Genomic DNA, 19,938 nt, shown 5'->3' on the forward strand with positions numbered 1-19,938 from the left:
CTTGCTTTCTTTTATAGCAACAATATGTCTGCTGGTTCTGTGTTTGTCGACATTTTTAGGTCAACCCTCTCATGGTTGTTCGGTGGTTAGGTGTTAGAAGCTTTTGCTAGTGCAGAGGTACATTATTTTGCTGGTTTTAACAGCAGTTTTTGTAGTTTTTTCCTCATATACTCAGACTTCTGTTTTGTCCATCTTACACACATCTTGTGTGGCTTCTTCTTCTTTCAATATTCTTTTGATTATAAAATTTTAATCAAAATATTTGAGGATTTACAATATTTGATAATAAGAGTTTATTCAACTTTTTGTGTTAGCTCTCTCACTCTGGTTCTTTAGAAACGAGTTTTAGCAATTTATAGTTTGACCGAGAGATAACTAAAATCCAACTAAAAATTATTAACTATTCGAAAGATTGTTAGGAGTTGGATCTTGGTTCTTTCGAACAACTTGTTCTTGGATAAAACTTATAAATTATTTGAGTTCAACCACTTGATTACGTTTTTTTTTAGAACATGAAAAATTATTAAATATTTGATAAAATTTTGGGGATTTCGTAACATTTGGGTTTTGTTGTGTTCCCCTTTGTTGTTCTGTGTTGGCTATTGGAGAGGAGTTATGGGAATGAAATCCTGTGTATCTAGCTAGATTTAAATGTCATAAATTTGCTTTTGGTGGGATTTTGTTGTTTTTGTTTTCGGTGGTTTCACGGTGTTTTGGTGGATATGCGTTGTATTTTTCACCGTCTCTAAGCGTCTTGTTAGAGTTTTGGTTTCAATAATATTTGCCGATTAAAAAAAAAGTTCAGAGAACTAGAAAATATGGATTTTTTAAATTTATAGTTAAAGATTATATTTTGATTGGTTTATATTTTTGTCGACATGGTGTAAAACAATTTAATCGATTCATCATGTGAAAATTTTATATGAATTAATCGATTCATCATGTGAAAATTTTATATGAATATTAGGAATTTGAGAGTGGCTCTAGTATAATTTTTAAGTTTTTATAAGACTTGATCATCTGTCAATTGAAACTTGTCAGTTGATAGTGCAGTAGAATTAAGTTCAAAAGAATGTATTGGAATGCATTCATTTACGTCACTACTCATCTTATAAGTGTTCTGTTCTCTTCCTTCTTTTGAGTTTTCAAAGAGGGCTAGTATAAGACACTTTAATACCAACATTTTGAGCAAACTTTCAAGAATAATTTAAACACAACATCATGATGATACCACATATTTAGGGAGAATGTAACGTAACGTAATGATGTTAAATTAAAACTGAATAAAATTGTGTATTTTTTGAATTGATTTCGTGTACCTGTGCAACTTTATTCGAATTTATTCAATACATAACTCTATTCAAATTTATTCAATACGTAACTTTATTCAAATTTATTCAATACCAAAATGTGCAGCATATAAAAAAACATATGAACAACCAAGACATTTTAAGTCATTATATTAATCATCCCCCTCGTCACTTAATTCAATTGGGTTGTCCTCGACAGTTTTTGGGGAACTTGCTTTTGGTTGCGGATCAAAATAACAGGTTCTTCCGCTTCGTCTCGTCGAAATTGTACACGGGCACATTCACCTTACTTTTTTGTCTGGTTCTTTCACATTCGATACCGTGTCATGTCACGGTGGTTTTTGCTTTCTTCTTCTCACCCTCCTTTTTTATATGAGCATCTCCCTGTGTCTCTGAGACATATCTGCACAATGCAAACATCGGAGATCAAAACCTACTCTAATCCTAAAAATTCTACCACAAATTCCTAATAATTTCAAACAATTCCTAACAATTTCTACCACAATTTAATCAATTCTACTCTAATCAATATCTAACAATTCAATCAAATCATAAACATCTAACATCATAAAATCAAAAATCATAAATAAAAGAAACCTAAATATGTGACAATTTATCCAAAAAAAATCTAACAATTCAATAAAAAAAAAAGCTAATGCAATATGATAATAAACATTTGCTTGATTTTGGGATTGTAATTGGCATTAAATGACTTAAACTTGAAGACAATCGCAACATTAACAATGGAGATCAAAACCGCAACGATGGAGTTTGGAAAATTCTTATGTTGTTTTGTTTTTGTAATAGAACCCAACGTGAGTTAAATCACGTTGACTTAACCGGCATGACTTATGTCACGTTGTGTTTAACATGTGACTATGAAGCCCGGATACTTCAAAATGGTGCCGTACCCGTGTCGGATACGTATCGGATACCGATACTCCGCGGATACTCCGGATACCGTATCCCAGAAGTATCGGAATTAATTATTTTAATTTAAAATATATATTTTATCGGATACTTAAAAGATACTCGACGGATACACACAGATACTTATAAGATACTTCACACAGACGTATCCAAAAAAAATGAAGTGTATAAAAATGAGATTGTGTTGTGAAAATTTAAGATACGAATCACTATAATTACTTTTCAATTAACAAATTAAATATTATGATTTTGATGGATGAAAGTAACGAGAGAGGGGATATTTAATCAATCAACATTAAACAAACTTTGTTTTGAGTTCTTTTATTGATACATTTGTTGATATCCTAACATATGAATGAAAATAGAATATGATTTATACAAAAACTTTACATTTTTTATTTTGATCATATGTATTTTTTTTTTTTTTTGTAAATTGTAACTTTTATGATTATATAGTATGAGTAATCACTGTTTTTTTTTAAGTATTTTACACGCATATAAATTTTAATATAAATATTTTGTTAACGTATCTTAGCCGTATCGTATCCTAAATTTTAAAAATTTCGCGTATTCGCGTACCCGTATCGTATCGTACCCGTATCGCACTACGTATCCGAGCTTCATAGCATGTGAGTTAACTCATAGATAAATATTTTGGGTAGTTAGAGTGAGCAAAACTTGATGGGAGAAGAGCAATTTTTTTTTGAAGAAGGAGAAGAGCAATTTTTCATTAGATAATCAATTTATTTCGAGTCATTTCACTTTTTCTCATCACGTTTTGAGAGTTAAGTCCTGTCCTGCGGTTTGGTTCATCTTGGCAAAGGTATTTATTATTTTCATTCATAATTCTCTTGCCTGTTCTGTGAATTGGGGCCGGCTTAGGGATTTTGAGAAATCGAGTGTCGAAATGGAATTGAACAAACCCTCAGACTTACTTCAAAAAATGCAACATCATCCTTCGTCTTCGTCTTCGTCTTCGACTTCTGCTGCTCCTACTACCCCTTCGGAAATAGTCAGCAGATTTCGTCTTCATCTATTGAGTCTTCGTCTATCTCGTCGTGGTCCATATGCTCGAAGGTCACCACCACCTGGTGAGTGAGTTTAACATTTATATTGTTCTGTTGTTCGTTCGTTCGTTATGTTTCATTCACTATTCTCAATATTGTTTGTTCTTGTTAATGGTTCCACTGTAGAGAATTGGGGCTTAGGGATTTTGAGAAATTGAACAAACCCTAAGCCCCAATTCACACTTATCTTATCGTTGTCTAATTTCTTCTATAACTATCATATCATAATTGCTTCTTCTTTCTTATTCTCTCTCAGACGTACTTCAAAAAATGCAACATCCTCCTTCGTCTTTTATTGGTCCGAAACCCCGCAGAAGAAGCCCAGTTCTTCAATCTATGTTACCAAGTGGTGAGTCTGTTCATTATGTTGATTCATTATTCATTCCCTCCCTGCAATTCAATGGATATATATATATTCTGTCGGCATAAGAAATTAATGACATGATAATTAATGTGTTCCATTGTAGCTATCGATGATTAATTGTTCCTTTCTCTACTTTTCTATCAGATTTTAATGAGATCAAAGATCCTATCGAAAAGGATAGGATAACCAAATGTGCCACTTTGGCAATACGGGATTATAATTCACAAACTCAGAACGACTACCAATTGGTCGTTGTTGATACGTTTACTTCGCAATTTGTTAATGGTTTCCTTTACATTATCACCTTTCAAGCCAGGAATTGTGACAAGGAATATGCAACTTTCGAAGCCAAGGGGTTTGGATATGGAAATAGAGAGTTCGAGTTCAGAAAGGTTATTAGAATCAGGATGAAAGGGACCAGTACTTGGTAATTTATTTTAATCTTATCACCAGATTGTTTGTCACTTTTTCAATATGTTTCTTTGCATCTTAAATTATTTCATACATAGCAATGCTTTCCACCCCACCTTTACCATACCATATGTTTAGCCAGTTAGCCTCATTTTTTCGTAGCTTGTCATTTGGGGTTTTTAATTTGCCACGTTTAGCGTGCGTCCTGTCCTGAATATGTTCATGCTTGACATTTTGATATTTCAGAACAGCATGCCTGTGTCATGCCCCTCCCACTAATTTGCTTACATTGTAATTTTAGCTTTGCTTTGCTTTTTACTCGGTTGTTTCCCTTTTGTTCCCATTAATTATTTTATGATCTTTTTCATCTGTTCCTATGCAATTTGGGTTTATATTTAAAAACATTATCAGCACATTCTTCTTATTCTTTTTGTAAACTCGTTCTCAAATTTCCCCTGTAATGTGTTTGTATATATTAAAAACGGAAAAGTTAACATCCCCCCTATCATGGGGCTTTTAGCCATATTCCCTTTTTTCTCTTGAAAAACTAGACAATCCTTGTCTATATATAAAGAAATAAATTTAATAAGTACATATTAGTTGTTTCGATCAAAGTAATTATTTTACGGCCACATAATTTATGCATTTAACCATTCCACCCCAACCTGTGCTCCACCTTCCCCACCGGCCACTGAACATTTTGGCGGCAATATTAGAGTTTCCGGAATCTTATATCGTCGATTTATACTCCCCGCCTTTCTCTGTTTCAACTCTTAGCTTTCCTCTCCATTCCACTCGTTGGTGGTAGGTAGAATTGCCTGTTTGTGTGGCCTTCCCCCCATCTGCAAACATTGGACCGTTTAATTGTTGTAGGTAAGTTGTTGGTAAATGAATGGTGGGGCAGGTCTGCGTGAACAAGGCTGTCCGGATAGGGGTTGCGGGGTGGTGGAGATCCGCTGGACAGTGACTTTTGTCTCATATTAATCTTTTCGGCAATGGGTGATAAACTGTACAGGCTTGATGCTTGGGCTGTGAATATATAATTCTTTGTCTTAGAAGGAATATTATGTAGTCTACCATTTTGCACTCAGCTACTTTACATTTCATGTGAATATCAATTGAGTTTTTTGTTCAACGAAAAAGGGGATAAGGCTAGTCTGGATGTTAGCTAACTCCTAACAAAAATATCTATTTGCTTTTCTTCTTTTCATAATTTTTTGTATTTCCGGTTCTGTCAATTCAGTCTATACAACCTTTACCTTAATTCTTGGAGAGCCTTCTATATGATTTATATGATTTAGCATATATGCTCATTTGGTTCTTGTTTACATGATTATGGGTCTTTTAATTGCGCTTGTTTTGTTCAGGTACAATGGCACTCTCATGCAGCTGGTAAGTGAGGTTCTTTATACAACATTTTTCATATATATATATATATATATATATATATATATATATATATATATATATATATATAGAGGATGTATATTATGAGAATGACTATCTTATATGAGAATGATGAGAATGATCATCAACCATTAGATTAAAATAGATGGTTGAAATTAAAATGTCACATTTTAAAACACATGTACCTCTCCTCATTGTATCAATTCTTATAAACTCATTTACCTATTCCATCTTCTACGATCCAGAATTCTACGATTAGCTTTCACAAATTATATTGATTGAGACATGAGTAAACGACAAAAATTTAGAAATTCAGAGATTGATTTTAGAATTTTAGAACACGATGATACAAACTTTTTTTTTTTTTGAGGGGGTGTTACAAACTTAGATTTCATAAGTTTTGATTGAAAAAAATAATAATGAAATTCTAGGTTTGATGTTATAAAGTGAAGGAAGGAGTCCGAAAGTTAAATGAGTTCCGGTTTAGAATTTTTAGGTTTGATTTTAGATTGATGTCATGAGATTTAAATTGATTGAGCCATGAGTAAATAATGAATTTCAAAAGATTCATGATCAAGTTGTGAATTAACGAAAGTGAAGGCTAAGGCAACATAAATGGCCGAGGGTGAACAGATGAAAGTATGGATTGAAAAAGATGAATAGTGATTATGAGAATTGATATAATAAGGAGAGGTACATGTGTTTTAAAATATGTCTTTTTAATCTCAACCATCTATTTTTAATCTAATGGTTTATAATCATTCTCATCATTCTCATATAAGATAGTCATTCTCATAGTATACATCCTATATATATATATATATATATATATATATATATATATATATATATATATATATATATTATATTTGTTTTTATGTCATTGTTTTTATTTTCATTTCCTATTTCCATATTGAAAATGTGTTTAGTTTAAGCATTTCTTTGAAAATTAAAAAAATACTTTATATATAGAATTATTAAAAAATATTAAAGCGTACTATTTGATATGCAATATAAGCTTAGTTTTATTATTGTATCATTTAATTTAATAAAAGTAATTTGAAACAAAATGGTGTTTTTTTTTTTGATGCAATTTAGTGACATTATTTTGAATAAATCTGTTTGTGGTTTGTCCTCGTGAGCATAGCTCAGTTGGTTAGGTCAATGCATTGTTATAAGCAGGGGCTGAAGTTCAAACCCCGGACACCCCCTCTTATTCACTATAAAAAGTGAAATTTTAGCATCTAGGCTAGTTGACAAAAATAAAATGTTTGTGGTTTCTCTAAGTATGTTAACTTTTTAATTTTTTGACGGAATCAACTTTTATATTTTAGTCTCTTTAAAAACTTTCTTCAAATTTTGGTCTCTCTAAATTTTTTGTTACCAATTTTAGTGTTTCTTTTTCACAGAAGTTTTCGCTCGGCAGGAAGCTCAATATGGTTTGCTGATATTTTTCTATGACATGTCATTGAAAAACCATAAAATATCATTAATAATTTTAACTATTTTCATTAAATCTTTATTAATATATGTATGACTTTAAATTATATATTAAATTGTTAAATTAAAGATTAAATAGTGTTAAGTCATTAAAGTAATGATATTGTTAGAGGAATTTTTTTTTGATGGACGAAGAAGTAATAATGTATGAATGCACTAAGGGACATTGTCATAAAACGAGCATCAATGTTAGGTTTCTTAGATTAGATTCGTTTATTTATTTATTTATTTTTTTTTTTTTTGGTGTGTGTCTCAATTTGTTCTTCTGAATTTATTTTATATATTTTTTAATTTAGGAGGATGATGCTCCAATTGTCATGGACGTGAAAGATCATAAGAGAGATGTTTATGGCCTTATTAAATCTGCTCAACAGCTCAGGATGCCAGATGTGGGATCTCTCATGATAAAACAAGATGAAGGCGAGGAAACTGCTGGAGCATTGCCTGAGTAAAGATATTTGGGGGAAGTGGTGAAATCAATTAAGAGATTGTCTCGGTTAAGGTTTTTAGGTTAAAAACGAGGGTCATTTTGTCATTTTGTTTGTGTTATGAGTTGCATGTAAATTTTCTAGATTGTATTTTGAGATAACCTCTTTGGATTACATTTTGGTTCTTCCCCATAGTAAGACCAAATTTGATTTCCATTACAATTAAACTCTTGTGTTTTAACATATCTTCGATATAATTTGATCGAACACACTCAAAAAGAATTTCCCTATACTATAGTACTCAAAATCATGTTTTGAAACCTCGTTGTAAGACCAAGCAAATTACTTCATTGACATTTCTCTTGCTTATATGTCCATGGCCTCAAAATATTATCCTCATCGTTTGTACCATACCCTATATATATATTTTATGCATACTTCTCCCTCGAATTTCTCGCTTTTTCATTTTACATGTACCTTTTATCTTCATCCTTGTGCTTCTCTGCTTCTTTGGTCCTCCTCGATTTCTTTCTTTGAAAACCTTAATTTTTAAATGATTTCTGACTTTAAGCAGAAGATCTCTGACTTTAATCTCTTTGAATGTAATAGTTATCCTGGTAATAACACTTACGCCATAAAAGAACCACCACCAATGTGATAGAGAAATAGAGGAATGGAGGAACAGCAAAGCAATAATTACTTAATTAATTGAAATCATAGAAATTCAATGCAACTGATAGAGAAGTTTCCATAAGCAAATGGTATTAACAAGAATACAAAGTGGTTGGCATGGATGCACCCTTCAAAAGAGTATAGAAAAACGAAAATGTGAAACATTAAAAATGACTAAACGGATAACCTTTGTAAAAAAGGGCCAAGTTTGCTTTATGTTATCACTTAGCAATATGATTTTTTTTTTTTTTTTTGACATAACTTAGCAATATGATATCTTCCAAATTATTCTATACTATACGACCTTCAGGGAAAGCAAGTCAATTCTCCTAGAAGAAAAACTTTATATTGCTTCTCTGATAAGAAACAGTCAAATCTCTAAGATAGTTCATCTCATAGTTTCAGAATTAGCATATACACTACAAGGGACCAAGATAGAGGGGGGTAGGAATTGTTTAGCTAAGAGAGTTTTTGGAAAAGTCCGGCTATGCTAAAATGGTGCCGTTGAATTGGAATGTCCTCTTGCATGGTGTTCCAACAAGAATAAATCTTCGTAGGAGGAATATACTTCCACCGGAGGTCACCTTGTGGTGTGTGTCGTGTGAGACCGTGGAGGAATCAGTAAATCACCTTTTTTCTCCATTGTCGTGACGCAATGTCTATTTGCGCTAGTTTAATGAGGTGGTTGAGACATTTAATAATTTAGAGATTTTTTTTTATAGATTTTAAAATAAATTAGAATCTACTATGTTTTTCGTAATAAAAATCACTTTTTTTTTAACAATATCCAATTGCCTAACTTTATATAAAAAAATTACTCCCTTTTTTATTATAACCGATTTTTTAGAAGAAGTTTGTTTTCAATTTTTAAGGACGGTGTATTGTATCGTAAAGGACCTTGTTGCCGATTAAATTAAGACAATTAAGAAAATTACCAATGACACATTAGTAAACTTGTTAAATATTGATTTTAATATATTAGTAGTAGTAGTAGATGTATCGCAAATAAATAACCTTTTTTTTTAGAGGGCAAATAAATAACCATGTAAACCATTAATTTAACACCAACCGAGGACACATTAGTAAATTTGTTAGACATTGATTATTTTAGGGGATTAAAATACATATATTTTATATATGTAGTAGATTTTTTTAAGGAGTCAAAGAGGTTACTTTTGTTGGTAATATTTTGATTAAACTGATCAACCAAAAAGAAACATTTGAGGGTCAATTAAACTTTGTAAAGATTAAATAGAACCTCAAAGGCTAAAAGGGTAAAATAAATAATCGATATATATTCATCATCATTAGGTTTTCAGTTACTCGCTCATCGCGTTTTAAGAGTTAATCGCTCCCGCGTTCTTTCTTCTCCGTCCTTTCTTCATCAAAGGTATTTATTTTCATTCACTCTTTTTCATAGTTCTCTTACCTGTTCTGTGAATTGGGGCTTAGGGTTTGTAACCTTTTTGAATTGGGGCATAGAGATCTTGTCATGGAATTGAACGAACCCTCAGACGTACGTCAAAAAATGCAACATCATCCTTCGTCTTCGTCTTCTGCTGCTCCTACCCCCTCGGAGGTGAAAGCCCGCAGATTCTGTGGGTCACCATCTGGTAAGTGAGTTTAACATGTATATTGGTCTGTTGTTCGTTATGTTCATTCACTATTCTCAATATTACTATTACTAACCATTAATTGTTCGTTTCTCTACTTTTCTATCAGATCCGAATCACATCAAAAAATCCTACCGCGACTTTATTGTTAATGTTAATCTTGACGATATACCATATCCATCGCCTCCTGCAGCTAGATTAGTCAAGCTGGGTTTCGATGATCAGGTATGTACTCATATTTCATATATATTACAATTATTATGATGATCTTTCATGTTACAATCATAAACCTACCTTTTTTCTTCTTCTTCTTCTTCTTCACAGGTTTTTGATGCCAAACATTTGCCTCCGCCTATATATGGCGGAGAAGCTATAGCCATTCCGGATTTCAAAGAGGATCCTTCCCAGTTTCTTCTCCTAACCAAATCTGCCACTTTGGCTATACAGGATTATAATTCACAAACTCTCACAGACTACCAATTTGTCCATATCGAGATGGTTACTTGGCAACTAGTTAATGGAATCCTTTACCATATCACCTTTCAAGCCATGAATGCTGACAAGGATCATGCAACTTTCGAAGCCACGGTGCTTAATAAAAGCGGAATTTTCAGAAAGGTTAAGAGATTCAGGATGAAAGGGAGCAGTACTTGGTAAGTTATTTATTTATTTCTTATTTTGCAATTTATTTTAATCTTATCACTACCCAATATGTTTCTTTGCATATGAAATTATTTGATACATAGCAATGGTTTCCACCCCCCTTTACCATATGTTTAGCCTCATTTTTTCGTAGGTTGTCAATTGGGGTTTTTAATTTGCCATGTTTAGCGTCCTGAATATGTTCATGCATGACATTTTGGACGTAATTAAGATATTTCAGAACAGCATGCCAGTGCGATGCCCCTCCCACTAATTTGCTTACATTGTAATTTTAGCTTTGCTTCTTTCTCGGTTGTTTCCCTTTCGTTCCCATTATGTTATGATCTTTTCATCAATTCCTATGCAATTTGGGTTATATTTAAAAACATTATCAACACATTCTTCTTATTCTTTATTTAAAAACATTATTAACACGTTCTTATTCTTTTTGTAAACTCGTTCTCAAATTTTTTCTGTAAGGTGTTTTTTTTTGTTTTGTTTTTTGAATCAACCTGTAATGTGTTTATATATATTAAAACAAAAAGGTTAACATCCCCTTTATCATGGGGCTTTTAGCCATATTCCCTTCTTTCTCTTGAAAAAGTAGATCCTTGTCTATATATAAAGAAATAAATTTAATATGTACATATTAGTCGTTTTGATCAAAGTAATTATTTTACGACCACATAATTTATGCATTTAACCATTCCACCCACATTTTCTTCAACTTGTGCTCCACCTTCCCCTCCAACCACTGAACAGTTTGGCGGCATATTAGAGTTGCTGGAATCTTATATCGATTATAACACCCCGTCTTTCTCTGTTTCAACTCTTAGCTTCCTCTCCATTCCACTCGTTGGTTGTAGTAGAATTGCTTGTTTGTGTGGCCTTCCCCCCATCTGCAAACAATGGACCGTTTAATTGTTGTAGGTAAGTTGTTGGGAAATGAATGGTGGGGCAGGTCTGCGTGAACAGGGCTGGAGGAACCTTTGTCCATATAGGGTGACTTTTGTCTCTTATTAATCTTTTCAACAATGGGTGATGGGCTGCCTCCTACTCAGCCATGGAGTTTTCCCATTGAAGAACAAGACGAACAGTACAGGCTTGATGCTTGAGCTGTGAATATATAATTCTTTGTTTTAGAAGGAATAATATGTAGTTTACCATTTTGCACTCAGCTACTTTACATTTCATGTGAATATCAATTGAGTTTTTTGTCCAACGAAAAGGGGGATAAGGCTAGTGGGGATGTTAGCTAACTCCTAACAACAATATTTATTTTTTGTTCCATATTTTTTGTCTTTTCTGTTCTGTAAATTCAGTCTATATAACCTTTACCTTGATTCTTCGAGAGCCTTCTATATGATTTATATGATTTAGCGTAACTACTCATTTGGTTCTTGTTCACATAATTACGGGTCTTTTGATTGCGCTTTGTTTTGTTCAGGTACAAGGGCGCACTCTCATGCAGCTGGTAAGTGAGGTTCTTTATACAACCTTTTTCTTACAATTATTAGATGACCAAATCCGTGGTTCAAATACACATACACACACCCTCAAATCACTATTATAAGCAAAAAGCAATGTTTTAGGTTCATTCGATAAATGATGTATCTTGCAACTAGGCAATATATATATACACACACAGACACACACACATGTTTGTGCTTTCTCTAAATTATATAAACTTTTTCATTTTTTGAGGGAATCAACTTTTATGTTTTAGTCTCTAAAAAATTCCTTCAAATTTTGGTACCTCTAAATTTTCTGTTACCAATTTTAGCGTTTCTTTTTCACAAAAGTTCACATTGCATATTTCAAATTTTCAAGTGATGTTTTTTATGACGTGTCATTGAAAAACTGTAAAATATCATTAATTTAATAATTTTTACTATTTTCATTAAATCTTTATTAATTTATCTATAACTTTAAATTAAATATTAAATTGTTAAATTAAAGATTAAAAAGTGTTAAGTCATTAAAGTAATGATATTGTTAGGAGAATACTTTAGAGGGACGAGAAAGTAATAGTATACTCGTGGTGCAATGATGAATGCAACTAAGGGACATTGGCATAAAATGAGCATCCATATTAGGTTTCTTAGATTAGATTCATTTATGTTTTTGTTCTGTGTCTCAATTTGTTCTTACGAAATAATTGTTTTTTTTTTAATTCAGGAGGATGATGCTCCAGTTATCATGGACGTTGTCATACCCCAAATTTTGACCACTTGCTCTGTTTTTACCCATTTTTGTCCATATTTTAAAACGGCTCAATTTCTCTTTTATTCGCTTTAATCAGCTAAAATTTCTTTGGTCGTTGTTTAATCATTTAAAATCTTTTATCTTGTTTTTTAAAAGCAAGTAAATTTTTTGTTCGAGCTTTATGTAGTTGAAATCGCTTTATATGTTTTTTAGGCATTTTAAATTTTACGCATGCTTTTAAAATATTTAAAGCCTTTTATTCATTTCTTTTATAAATAAACCTTTTAGGTAGTTTTCTTTTTGTCTATATGATTAAACCGTTTAAAAGGTTTTGTTCGTGTTTTGAAACACCGCGAGTTTTAGTCGTCTCAGTCGAAGTTTCGACGGCTTTATATTTTATTACTTTTTTATTATCACTTCTATTTTATTTTACAATTCTATTTTATTTTATTTCATTTTAACCATTTATTCTTTTTATTTTTAGTGTCATTTTTATTTTGTTTTTATCAATAACTTGTTTTGTCTTAAGTCCATGTGTCCTTTGTTTATTGGTCCTCTTTTCAAAACTTTTTGTTCAAATCACAAGTGTCTTGCTGGCCAAGTAGCATAGGTCCCTTTGAGAGGGTATTTTTGTCCAATCCAGTCACTAGTCTTAACCTAGTTGGTCCCTATATAAACTATCCAATCATTGATGAAAGGGGGGACTCAAAAACCCACACAAACACAATTTTTTCTGCGGCAGCAGAGAAATAGATCAAAGTTTCTATTCCTTCCAATTTCTTAAGAACACCTCAAGAATACATCTCACAATAAATCGAACACCACAAACAATTTTTCACAGCAACATTTTTCTTCACAATATTCATCAATCCATACAAACATAACCTCATAACACTACCCCTTCTTTGAATCGGACCGTACAATCTTCACCAACAATTCTCTTCCAGATCGGTCCAATACAACAACACTACAACAATTTTTGTTTATTATCTCATTTTGAAATCCAGTAGCACATTCACAAGCACTAAACCCTTTTCCTCTCAAATTTCTCAAGATCCTTCATCATATTTTCCAGCAATATCAATAATATTCATATCAAGCCTCACAATCACAAAACCAATTCATTCACCCTCACTACAACAACAACACCAGTATTTTTTTCAAATCTAGCACCAACATAATCGTTTCCAATGACTATGAATCCAAGCACACAATGTCCAGATTGAGAGAAGAATCCAGAACTGGTTCAAGAAGCAACCATATCCAATTTCGTAGCAAGCCGAATCGAGCAAGAAGTTCGTCACGCTACAAATAGTAAACCGAGTTCGTGAAGCAAGGGGAAGGACGAATCTGTACAACAACTCAATAGCGACGGGAACAGAGACAAATCGGAGCAAGTCATACAAACGGAACCGGAGCTCAAAGCTTCATCAAGGAACAGATCGAAACGGTTCTTGAGGTAAAGTAGAATTTATTTCATTTCGTAATTGTTAGATCTGTGTATTTTGAGAGCTTGTTTTCATAAGATGCTTTTGAAAAACGAATTGGAAATGAGAAGAGGATTTTAAAACCGTGAGAGTTTTTAAGTTTGGCGGAGTTGTGGAACTCCGGCACGGTGGTGCCACCACCGGCCACCGTGCCGGAAAATACATGTTCGCCGGAATATTAAGGAAGATGAGGATCATGTTTTTTCTGCAGAACAAATAATAGAGAGAGTAGAGTATAGACGTGTTTTTAGAAAGAAGAAGAGGGAGTTTTTTTTGTGTTGGTTTCCTTCAAGAAACGTACATCCTCCGGTCACTATTATAAGCAAAAACCTATATTTTAGATTCAATCATTAAATGATGTATGTGGTCTTTATTATGAATCACATACATCATCATTTAATGAATGAATCTAAAATGTAGTTTTTGCTTATAATAGTGACCGGAGGTAGTTTTTTGCGTGACCGGAGGGTGTATGTATACTGGCCATTTTCATTATATTGACCCATGGATCCATACCCATGTCCATGTCCATTTCAAAACTGGTTCGGGCTTAACCCATGGACCCACTCTCTATACATCTAATTTCTATTTCTACTGATTTACTGTTTGCTCACCCCCATTACTGCTCACTGCACCTCTCTATTTCTTTGAAAATTTTCCTTCGTACATGTTAATTTTAATTACTCTCGTGCATTCTGTTTGAATTAACTTTTCATATCATCTTTGCTCAATCATATAGTTTGCTTATTAATTTAATCACATGCATTTTAGGACAAACCTTTTTTTCATGTCGTGTATTAATGTAGTTTGTTTTTAGGGCCTCATGCATCTTAGCTCAAATTTTATTTTTATCATGCATTGTTCTATGGTTTGATGATTAACTCGATTCTGATCGTATGCATAGGTTTCTAAACAAAAATCATTTCATGCAATTTAATTCAAAACGCTCTTATATCATGCGTCGTTTATCATGCATTTCTTTCATACACTTCAATTATATTTTCTTGCATTTTAACTCAAGAATCATTTTTCATATCATGCATTTTTATCCAATTCATTCAAATAACTAAATTCTTATCTCATGCATATTCTTATTTTTTTTTTTTAATTCATGAAGGCTTTTGAAAGAATTTACATCATGCATTTTGGGTGTGTTCAAATCATTTTATCAACTCATGCATTTTAAACCTATTTTGTGACTTTGCTCCAAGCATTTTAAATACTTTAATCTCCATCACTTTTATTTTGCTTTAATGTTTTAAAAGGCTTTATTTCATGCATTTTAAATGTTTTAAATCCACAATATCTTTTGTTAATCACTACTACAGAAATGACATTTCACATCAGTGGAAATCGACTTTTCACATCGGGTCCCAACCGATGTATCTAAAGGTGATGTTGTATGTCCGTAACATTTCCCATCGGGTACGGAACCGTTGTGATAAGTCATTATCCACATCAGCTTGTAATCCAACTGATGTGAAATCGCTTTTTTTCCAAATATAAACATGTATTTCACAACGTCAGATTTTTCATCCCCGAAGTGAAATCTGTATATTTCACATCAGCTATTATTAACTCTGATGTGAAATCCGTTTTTATTTAAAAAAAATTAAAAAAAATTATTCTTGATTAAACAACAAATATATTTTTTATTCATTGACTTCATTTTCTTGATGCGATAAAAGTCATATAACAAAATAAACCATTTCCAAAGTTTAGATTGAGAGATCAGTTTGTTCAAAAACAATTGAGAATTTAGATAATGGTACAATACAAAGATGTATTTAAAGAAAAAACATCAAAGCAACATTAAATATAGGACATCGACACGGACACCTGACACTGACACGAACACGTCGACACCGCTAACGTAAAAAATATAGGACACCGACACCGCTGCATATATGTTAATTTATTTAAAGACGGTCTAAAATGAAAATTAAAATACATATAAAAATTAATGTTGATTTTTCAATGTTGATTTTGTAGCTCAATTTAAAAAAGTTAATGTATAGAGAAAGCATGCAGTATACGGCTAAACTTTGGCAAGATAACATGCAATATAGAGAAAGCATAGAAAAGCTGAAGCCTTATGTGTTTGGAAGTTAGTAGTGGTGTTTGGCTTGGCTAGATGTTGAACAAATAGGAGATCAGAAATGTCATGGATATGATTAATTGTGAGGCTGCATGCTCTACCATGAAATATCTTATCTGTTGGAAGCATCTTGGTAAGTAATATAATAAGACCCAGCTAACTAGGTGGATTTCTAGGTTCAAACTGTACCATTTTAAGACATCGACTCTCCTTTTCGTATACTAATCTAGAAGAGTAAATAAGCCACACCCACATTAGTTTAACCAGAAAACGTGTAGCATACATTTGAGTAGATTTAGTTCAAAACTGTCAAGGCCCCCTTTCTTCAAACTTTAGCTATTATATGCAAGTCATAACTGATTTATATTATACCCCTCAAAGAAGATTTTTAGGCTTGAAGCAAGGAAAAAGCATAGATTCAATTAGAAACGTGTAATGGCACAAATTGTTGAACACTTGCTCAAACACGGTGTGATACCATATCAAGAACTATCATCAACGAAAGCTATGAAATTGGATACAGCTACAAGAAATATTTCATAAATGACTTACTCCTGCAATTCAGGGATATAACCCTTAGCTCGAAAAGGAGGCCTGTGCCCTTGAGCTGCATGTTTTGCTCCATCATAAGGTTCATAACTTGCAAAAGGTGGTTCACCTTCAAGCATCTGCATAAATGAAGACAACGTGATTTAAAAGCAGCTTCAAATAGTCATCTTGTATACATCATGAGAACTCTGGATAGTGATAAGCTTACTCAACCCAAAATCTCCAACTTTTAAATGGTTAGCACTAGAGTTGACTAAAAGAACATTCCTGAAATTTTGGAAAATAAAATTCAAAATTAATTTAGATACTTCGAAATTCCAGATGCATGTTCTTGATGACACAAAATATTGTCAATCTTGAATAAAAGCAAAGTTTGCTTCAACTTATTAAATTAATACCATAACATACTAGTCTAGGGCATGTCATCCATATTGAGAGGATATATTCATGTTTAGCTGGAAAATAACAAACTTACCTTGGCTTCAGGTCTCTATGAATTATAACATTTGGTTCATTGTGAAGATAGGCCATTCCTCTACAAAAAAATATTCACAAAAAATATAGATTAGCAATTTAGCATAAAGATCAGATTAAATAAGGTTGAATTTTTGCCAAAGCCTTCAGATTCCCAAATGATTTTGTCTTGGTATTGATAAGATACAGGATGCTCTGAAATTGCCACCGCGTGCTCAAAAAGATATAGTTTTTTTCTTAACCAAGGAATCAATAATCACAGAAATTTCAATCACGCTAAGTTGGTTCAAGAAAAACAAACATGAAAATTTTACTTGGTCTGCAGCTTTTTTGAATACTTGTTATATGTTCTGTTAGTGTTTTGTGGCTTTCGTTGTTTCGTGTACTACTCATGGACAGACCAGTTCACTTGGTTGGGGAACTTGCTTACAAGTTACAAGATTGCAGTGGAGAACTCAACACCTCCGAATAATTTAAGAAATGACTATAGCAGAATCTAGTATCGAAATTTATGACTTAGAAAAAGTACTCACCTGGACCAGGTCATCAACTTTCTCACTCCATTTGTTGCTTTGGCATGTAGCAACTATGTACTCCTTGCAGTCACAGAACAACTTTGAGAAGTCCTTGCTACTAGACAGCATAGGTTCAGCAATCGCAAATCCTAACCCAAGCTATACAAGACAAAATATTATGTTTAGAAAAAGTGTAAAAATGGTACAACTGTGGGGGTGTGTCTGTAGGATAGTATCAATTAACATTAGGTTTTAAATTTTCATGCTTACACCACTTAATAAAATGTAAAATTAACCACTACAATCATCAAATCATGTGATATTGTCTTCATGATTACATAAATATATAATTTAAAAAAATTTGAACATCGGTTAGACTTGGAGAGTTATCTAATCTAATAGTGAACATTCCTTATATTTTAAATGACACACTGTTAAAGGAAAGTACTACTTTGAACTGTCAATTGGGTTTTGATTTGAATGAAATTGTATATTTTGACATAAGTCATTAAGTGGTGGCACATATACAAACGTTTGACACTTGGTAGCACATGTATGTGTCTATGTATGGACGTATCTAGTGATAGGGTATTTTTAATTTTATGAATGAATGGAGTGAAGTTTGGTTGTATGACCATATATGAATATGAATACGTTAAAAAAGTAACACGAGAATGAGGTTATGTTTTAACCTTAATCATCCAAGGTTGGTCTAATGGTCAAGGTTTAATTTGTTCACGTTCAGATAAAATAAGCTCTCTAATTAGAAGAAACACCACACTGAAGTTCTAACAAGGAGCTTTACATAAATGAAGAAAGCAATGTCTTGTCAAATGAAATATACTATTTATATAATTACAAAAAACATGAAATAATTAAGAGTTGAGAGCAATTATGATGAACAAAAATGGATGAAAAATAAAAGAGCTGCCTAAATAAATGTTCAAAAAGAAAGAACTTACTAAAGAGACAAACAACTGTCAAAAAACTAAAAGAATGGATGTCCTCAAATGCATGGAGGATGCCCTCTCTACAAATGAATTTAAAATGAGATTAGAGGGATGACATTAGGAGAGAATATAAATACAAAAAAATATTTTTACTTACACTGTCAAATCCTCATCGAAAAGAGGTTCCTGCTTAACAGCTGGTACTGGTTTAGATGTTGCCCACAATTCATGCCATAAATTACCTATCATCAACATTTAAAGAAATTCAGAGAAGTTTTTCTAATATGAAATCAAAACAACTTTATTGCTCAACAGTGCCATGTTTCTTACAGATTATGCTAAAATAGAACTAAGCAACACTCTAAATTCACTTATCTGCACATGCTTTACCATATAAGGAGTTCGGACAAAGGGACATCTACTTTGTTGAGAAGGACCATGCAAGGCCAAGGACAAACAAACTTCTCTGCCATAACACAGTAACCTTTATGTTGCAATCGAACAGATAAACCAGGAACACTAGAATATCAGTCGCAAAAATAACAGTCACAGTAGAATCATCCAGATAAACCAGAGAGGAAACCCACAATAGAATATCAATCAGGAAAACCAGATAATCCAGAGAGAGACCCCACAATAGAATATCAGTCAGGAAAATTGAATCAAACCAGTCCAAAGAGTCACAATCGAAAGCAAACTAGAGTGAATCGAAAGCAACACAATCCAATCTGAAACCCAGAACGGCGGTGCCGACCTAGAAGTGACCCAGATCGAGAAACAACTGTTGTGGAGCAAAACACAACCGTGAAGCAAACGAGAAACAACTAACCGTGATTAGTAGGAGGTGTGATGCTGATCGAACACCGCAAAAGCTTCCGGCGGCGAACAACCCTTCAACGGGATACTGTTCATGTCTGTCGCCAGAGTACCTCAGTTTCGTTCCTCCTTTTCGACTATCTATGAAATCACTAAAGTTGTTGTCTTATATGTGCTCGACGGATTCTTCTTCGAAGAATTGAACTTTACAGAGTAGATTAAGTATTGTAGATCTAGGGTTTTGCTCCAACGAGAGGGAAGTGAACTCAATTGATCCTTCCAACACACTTGAAGGAAATTGGAAAAAAAGCTCAATTGAAGGGTATTTGTGGTGGTGGGAACGAATTTGGGACTGAATTTGGTGGTGGAGAATACAAGGTTTTAGTACTGGGTCGAGAAGAGAGAAAGAACGTGAGTGAAAAGAATGAGCGAGAATTTGGTATTTGTTTATTTTTTATGTTTTTCCCTTCAGGTGACTATATCCACTGATGTGGAAAATG

The 19,938-nt window shown here is 32.9% G+C and overlaps 3 protein-coding genes across 14 annotated transcripts; 2 read left to right on the forward strand and 1 right to left on the reverse strand.

Annotated features, from left to right (window-relative positions):
* Positions 1–1,355: 1,355 nt before the first annotated feature.
* Positions 1,356–19,864, reverse strand: LOC146951413 (serine/threonine-protein kinase VIK-like). 12 transcript variants are annotated; one of them, XR_015027906.1, is made up of 9 exons: positions 19,452–19,864; positions 19,013–19,088; positions 18,780–18,864; positions 18,635–18,702; positions 17,691–17,831; positions 17,159–17,218; positions 16,892–16,950; positions 16,687–16,802; positions 1,356–1,713 (listed from the first exon to the last, which is right to left on the reverse strand). XR_015027906.1 is itself a non-coding variant. In XM_085747379.1 (9 exons), the coding sequence occupies exons 5-9, from the start codon at positions 17,702–17,704 to the stop codon at positions 11,170–11,172; spliced, it is 318 nt and encodes a 105-aa protein (XP_085603505.1). In that variant the 5' UTR covers positions 17,705–17,831; positions 18,635–18,702; positions 18,780–18,864; positions 19,013–19,088; positions 19,452–19,864; the 3' UTR covers positions 11,021–11,169. The 12 variants fall into 12 exon arrangements, 7 of the variants coding, with proteins under 7 accessions (XP_085603508.1, XP_085603509.1, XP_085603505.1 ...); XR_015027907.1 differs by lacking the exon at positions 19,452–19,864 and adding an exon at positions 7,895–8,031 and having other exon boundaries at positions 19,013–19,148; XM_085747379.1 differs by lacking the exon at positions 1,356–1,713 and adding an exon at positions 11,021–11,243 and having other exon boundaries at positions 16,897–16,950.
* Positions 2,967–7,490, forward strand: LOC146951414 (uncharacterized). Its single transcript, XM_085747376.1, has 5 exons — positions 2,967–3,331; positions 3,564–3,656; positions 3,816–4,098; positions 5,450–5,474; positions 7,286–7,490. The coding sequence occupies exons 1-5, from the start codon at positions 3,148–3,150 to the stop codon at positions 7,439–7,441; spliced, it is 741 nt and encodes a 246-aa protein (XP_085603502.1). The 5' UTR covers positions 2,967–3,147; the 3' UTR covers positions 7,442–7,490.
* Positions 9,447–11,964, forward strand: LOC146951415 (uncharacterized). Its single transcript, XM_085747375.1, has 4 exons — positions 9,447–9,702; positions 9,812–9,927; positions 10,027–10,355; positions 11,792–11,964. Exons 1-4 carry the CDS (start codon positions 9,582–9,584, stop codon positions 11,820–11,822), a joined length of 597 nt encoding a protein of 198 aa, XP_085603501.1. The 5' UTR covers positions 9,447–9,581; the 3' UTR covers positions 11,823–11,964.
* Positions 19,865–19,938: the final 74 nt, after the last annotated feature.

The sequence above is a fragment of the Medicago sativa genome, chromosome 2, assembly GCF_051527215.1.
Source record: "Medicago sativa cultivar Bolivia chromosome 2, Bolivia_mono, whole genome shotgun sequence".
Classification (NCBI taxonomy): domain Eukaryota; kingdom Viridiplantae; phylum Streptophyta; class Magnoliopsida; order Fabales; family Fabaceae; genus Medicago; species Medicago sativa.

Bases quoted from the DNA above. Each gene is read 5' to 3' on its own strand.
- LOC146951413 (XM_085747379.1), bottom strand. The intron at 16,951-17,158 runs GTAAGTTTGTTA...CCAAAATTTCAG, and splicing joins CATAGAGACCTGAAGCCAAG to GAATGTTCTTTTAGTCAACT. The intron at 16,803-16,896 runs GTTGAGTAAGCT...TCATTTATGCAG, and splicing joins TTAAAAGTTGGAGATTTTGG to ATGCTTGAAGGTGAACCACC.
- LOC146951414 (XM_085747376.1), top strand. From the start codon at position 3,148: ATGGAATTGAACAAACCCTCAGACTTACTTCAAAAAATGCAACATCAT. The intron at 3,332-3,563 runs GTGAGTGAGTTT...ATTCTCTCTCAG, and splicing joins TCGAAGGTCACCACCACCTG to ACGTACTTCAAAAAATGCAA. The intron at 3,657-3,815 runs GTGAGTCTGTTC...CTTTTCTATCAG, and splicing joins TCAATCTATGTTACCAAGTG to ATTTTAATGAGATCAAAGAT.
- LOC146951415 (XM_085747375.1), top strand. From the start codon at position 9,582: ATGGAATTGAACGAACCCTCAGACGTACGTCAAAAAATGCAACATCAT. The intron at 9,928-10,026 runs GTATGTACTCAT...TCTTCTTCACAG, and splicing joins AGCTGGGTTTCGATGATCAG to GTTTTTGATGCCAAACATTT. The intron at 10,356-11,791 runs GTAAGTTATTTA...TGTTTTGTTCAG, and splicing joins ATGAAAGGGAGCAGTACTTG to GTACAAGGGCGCACTCTCAT.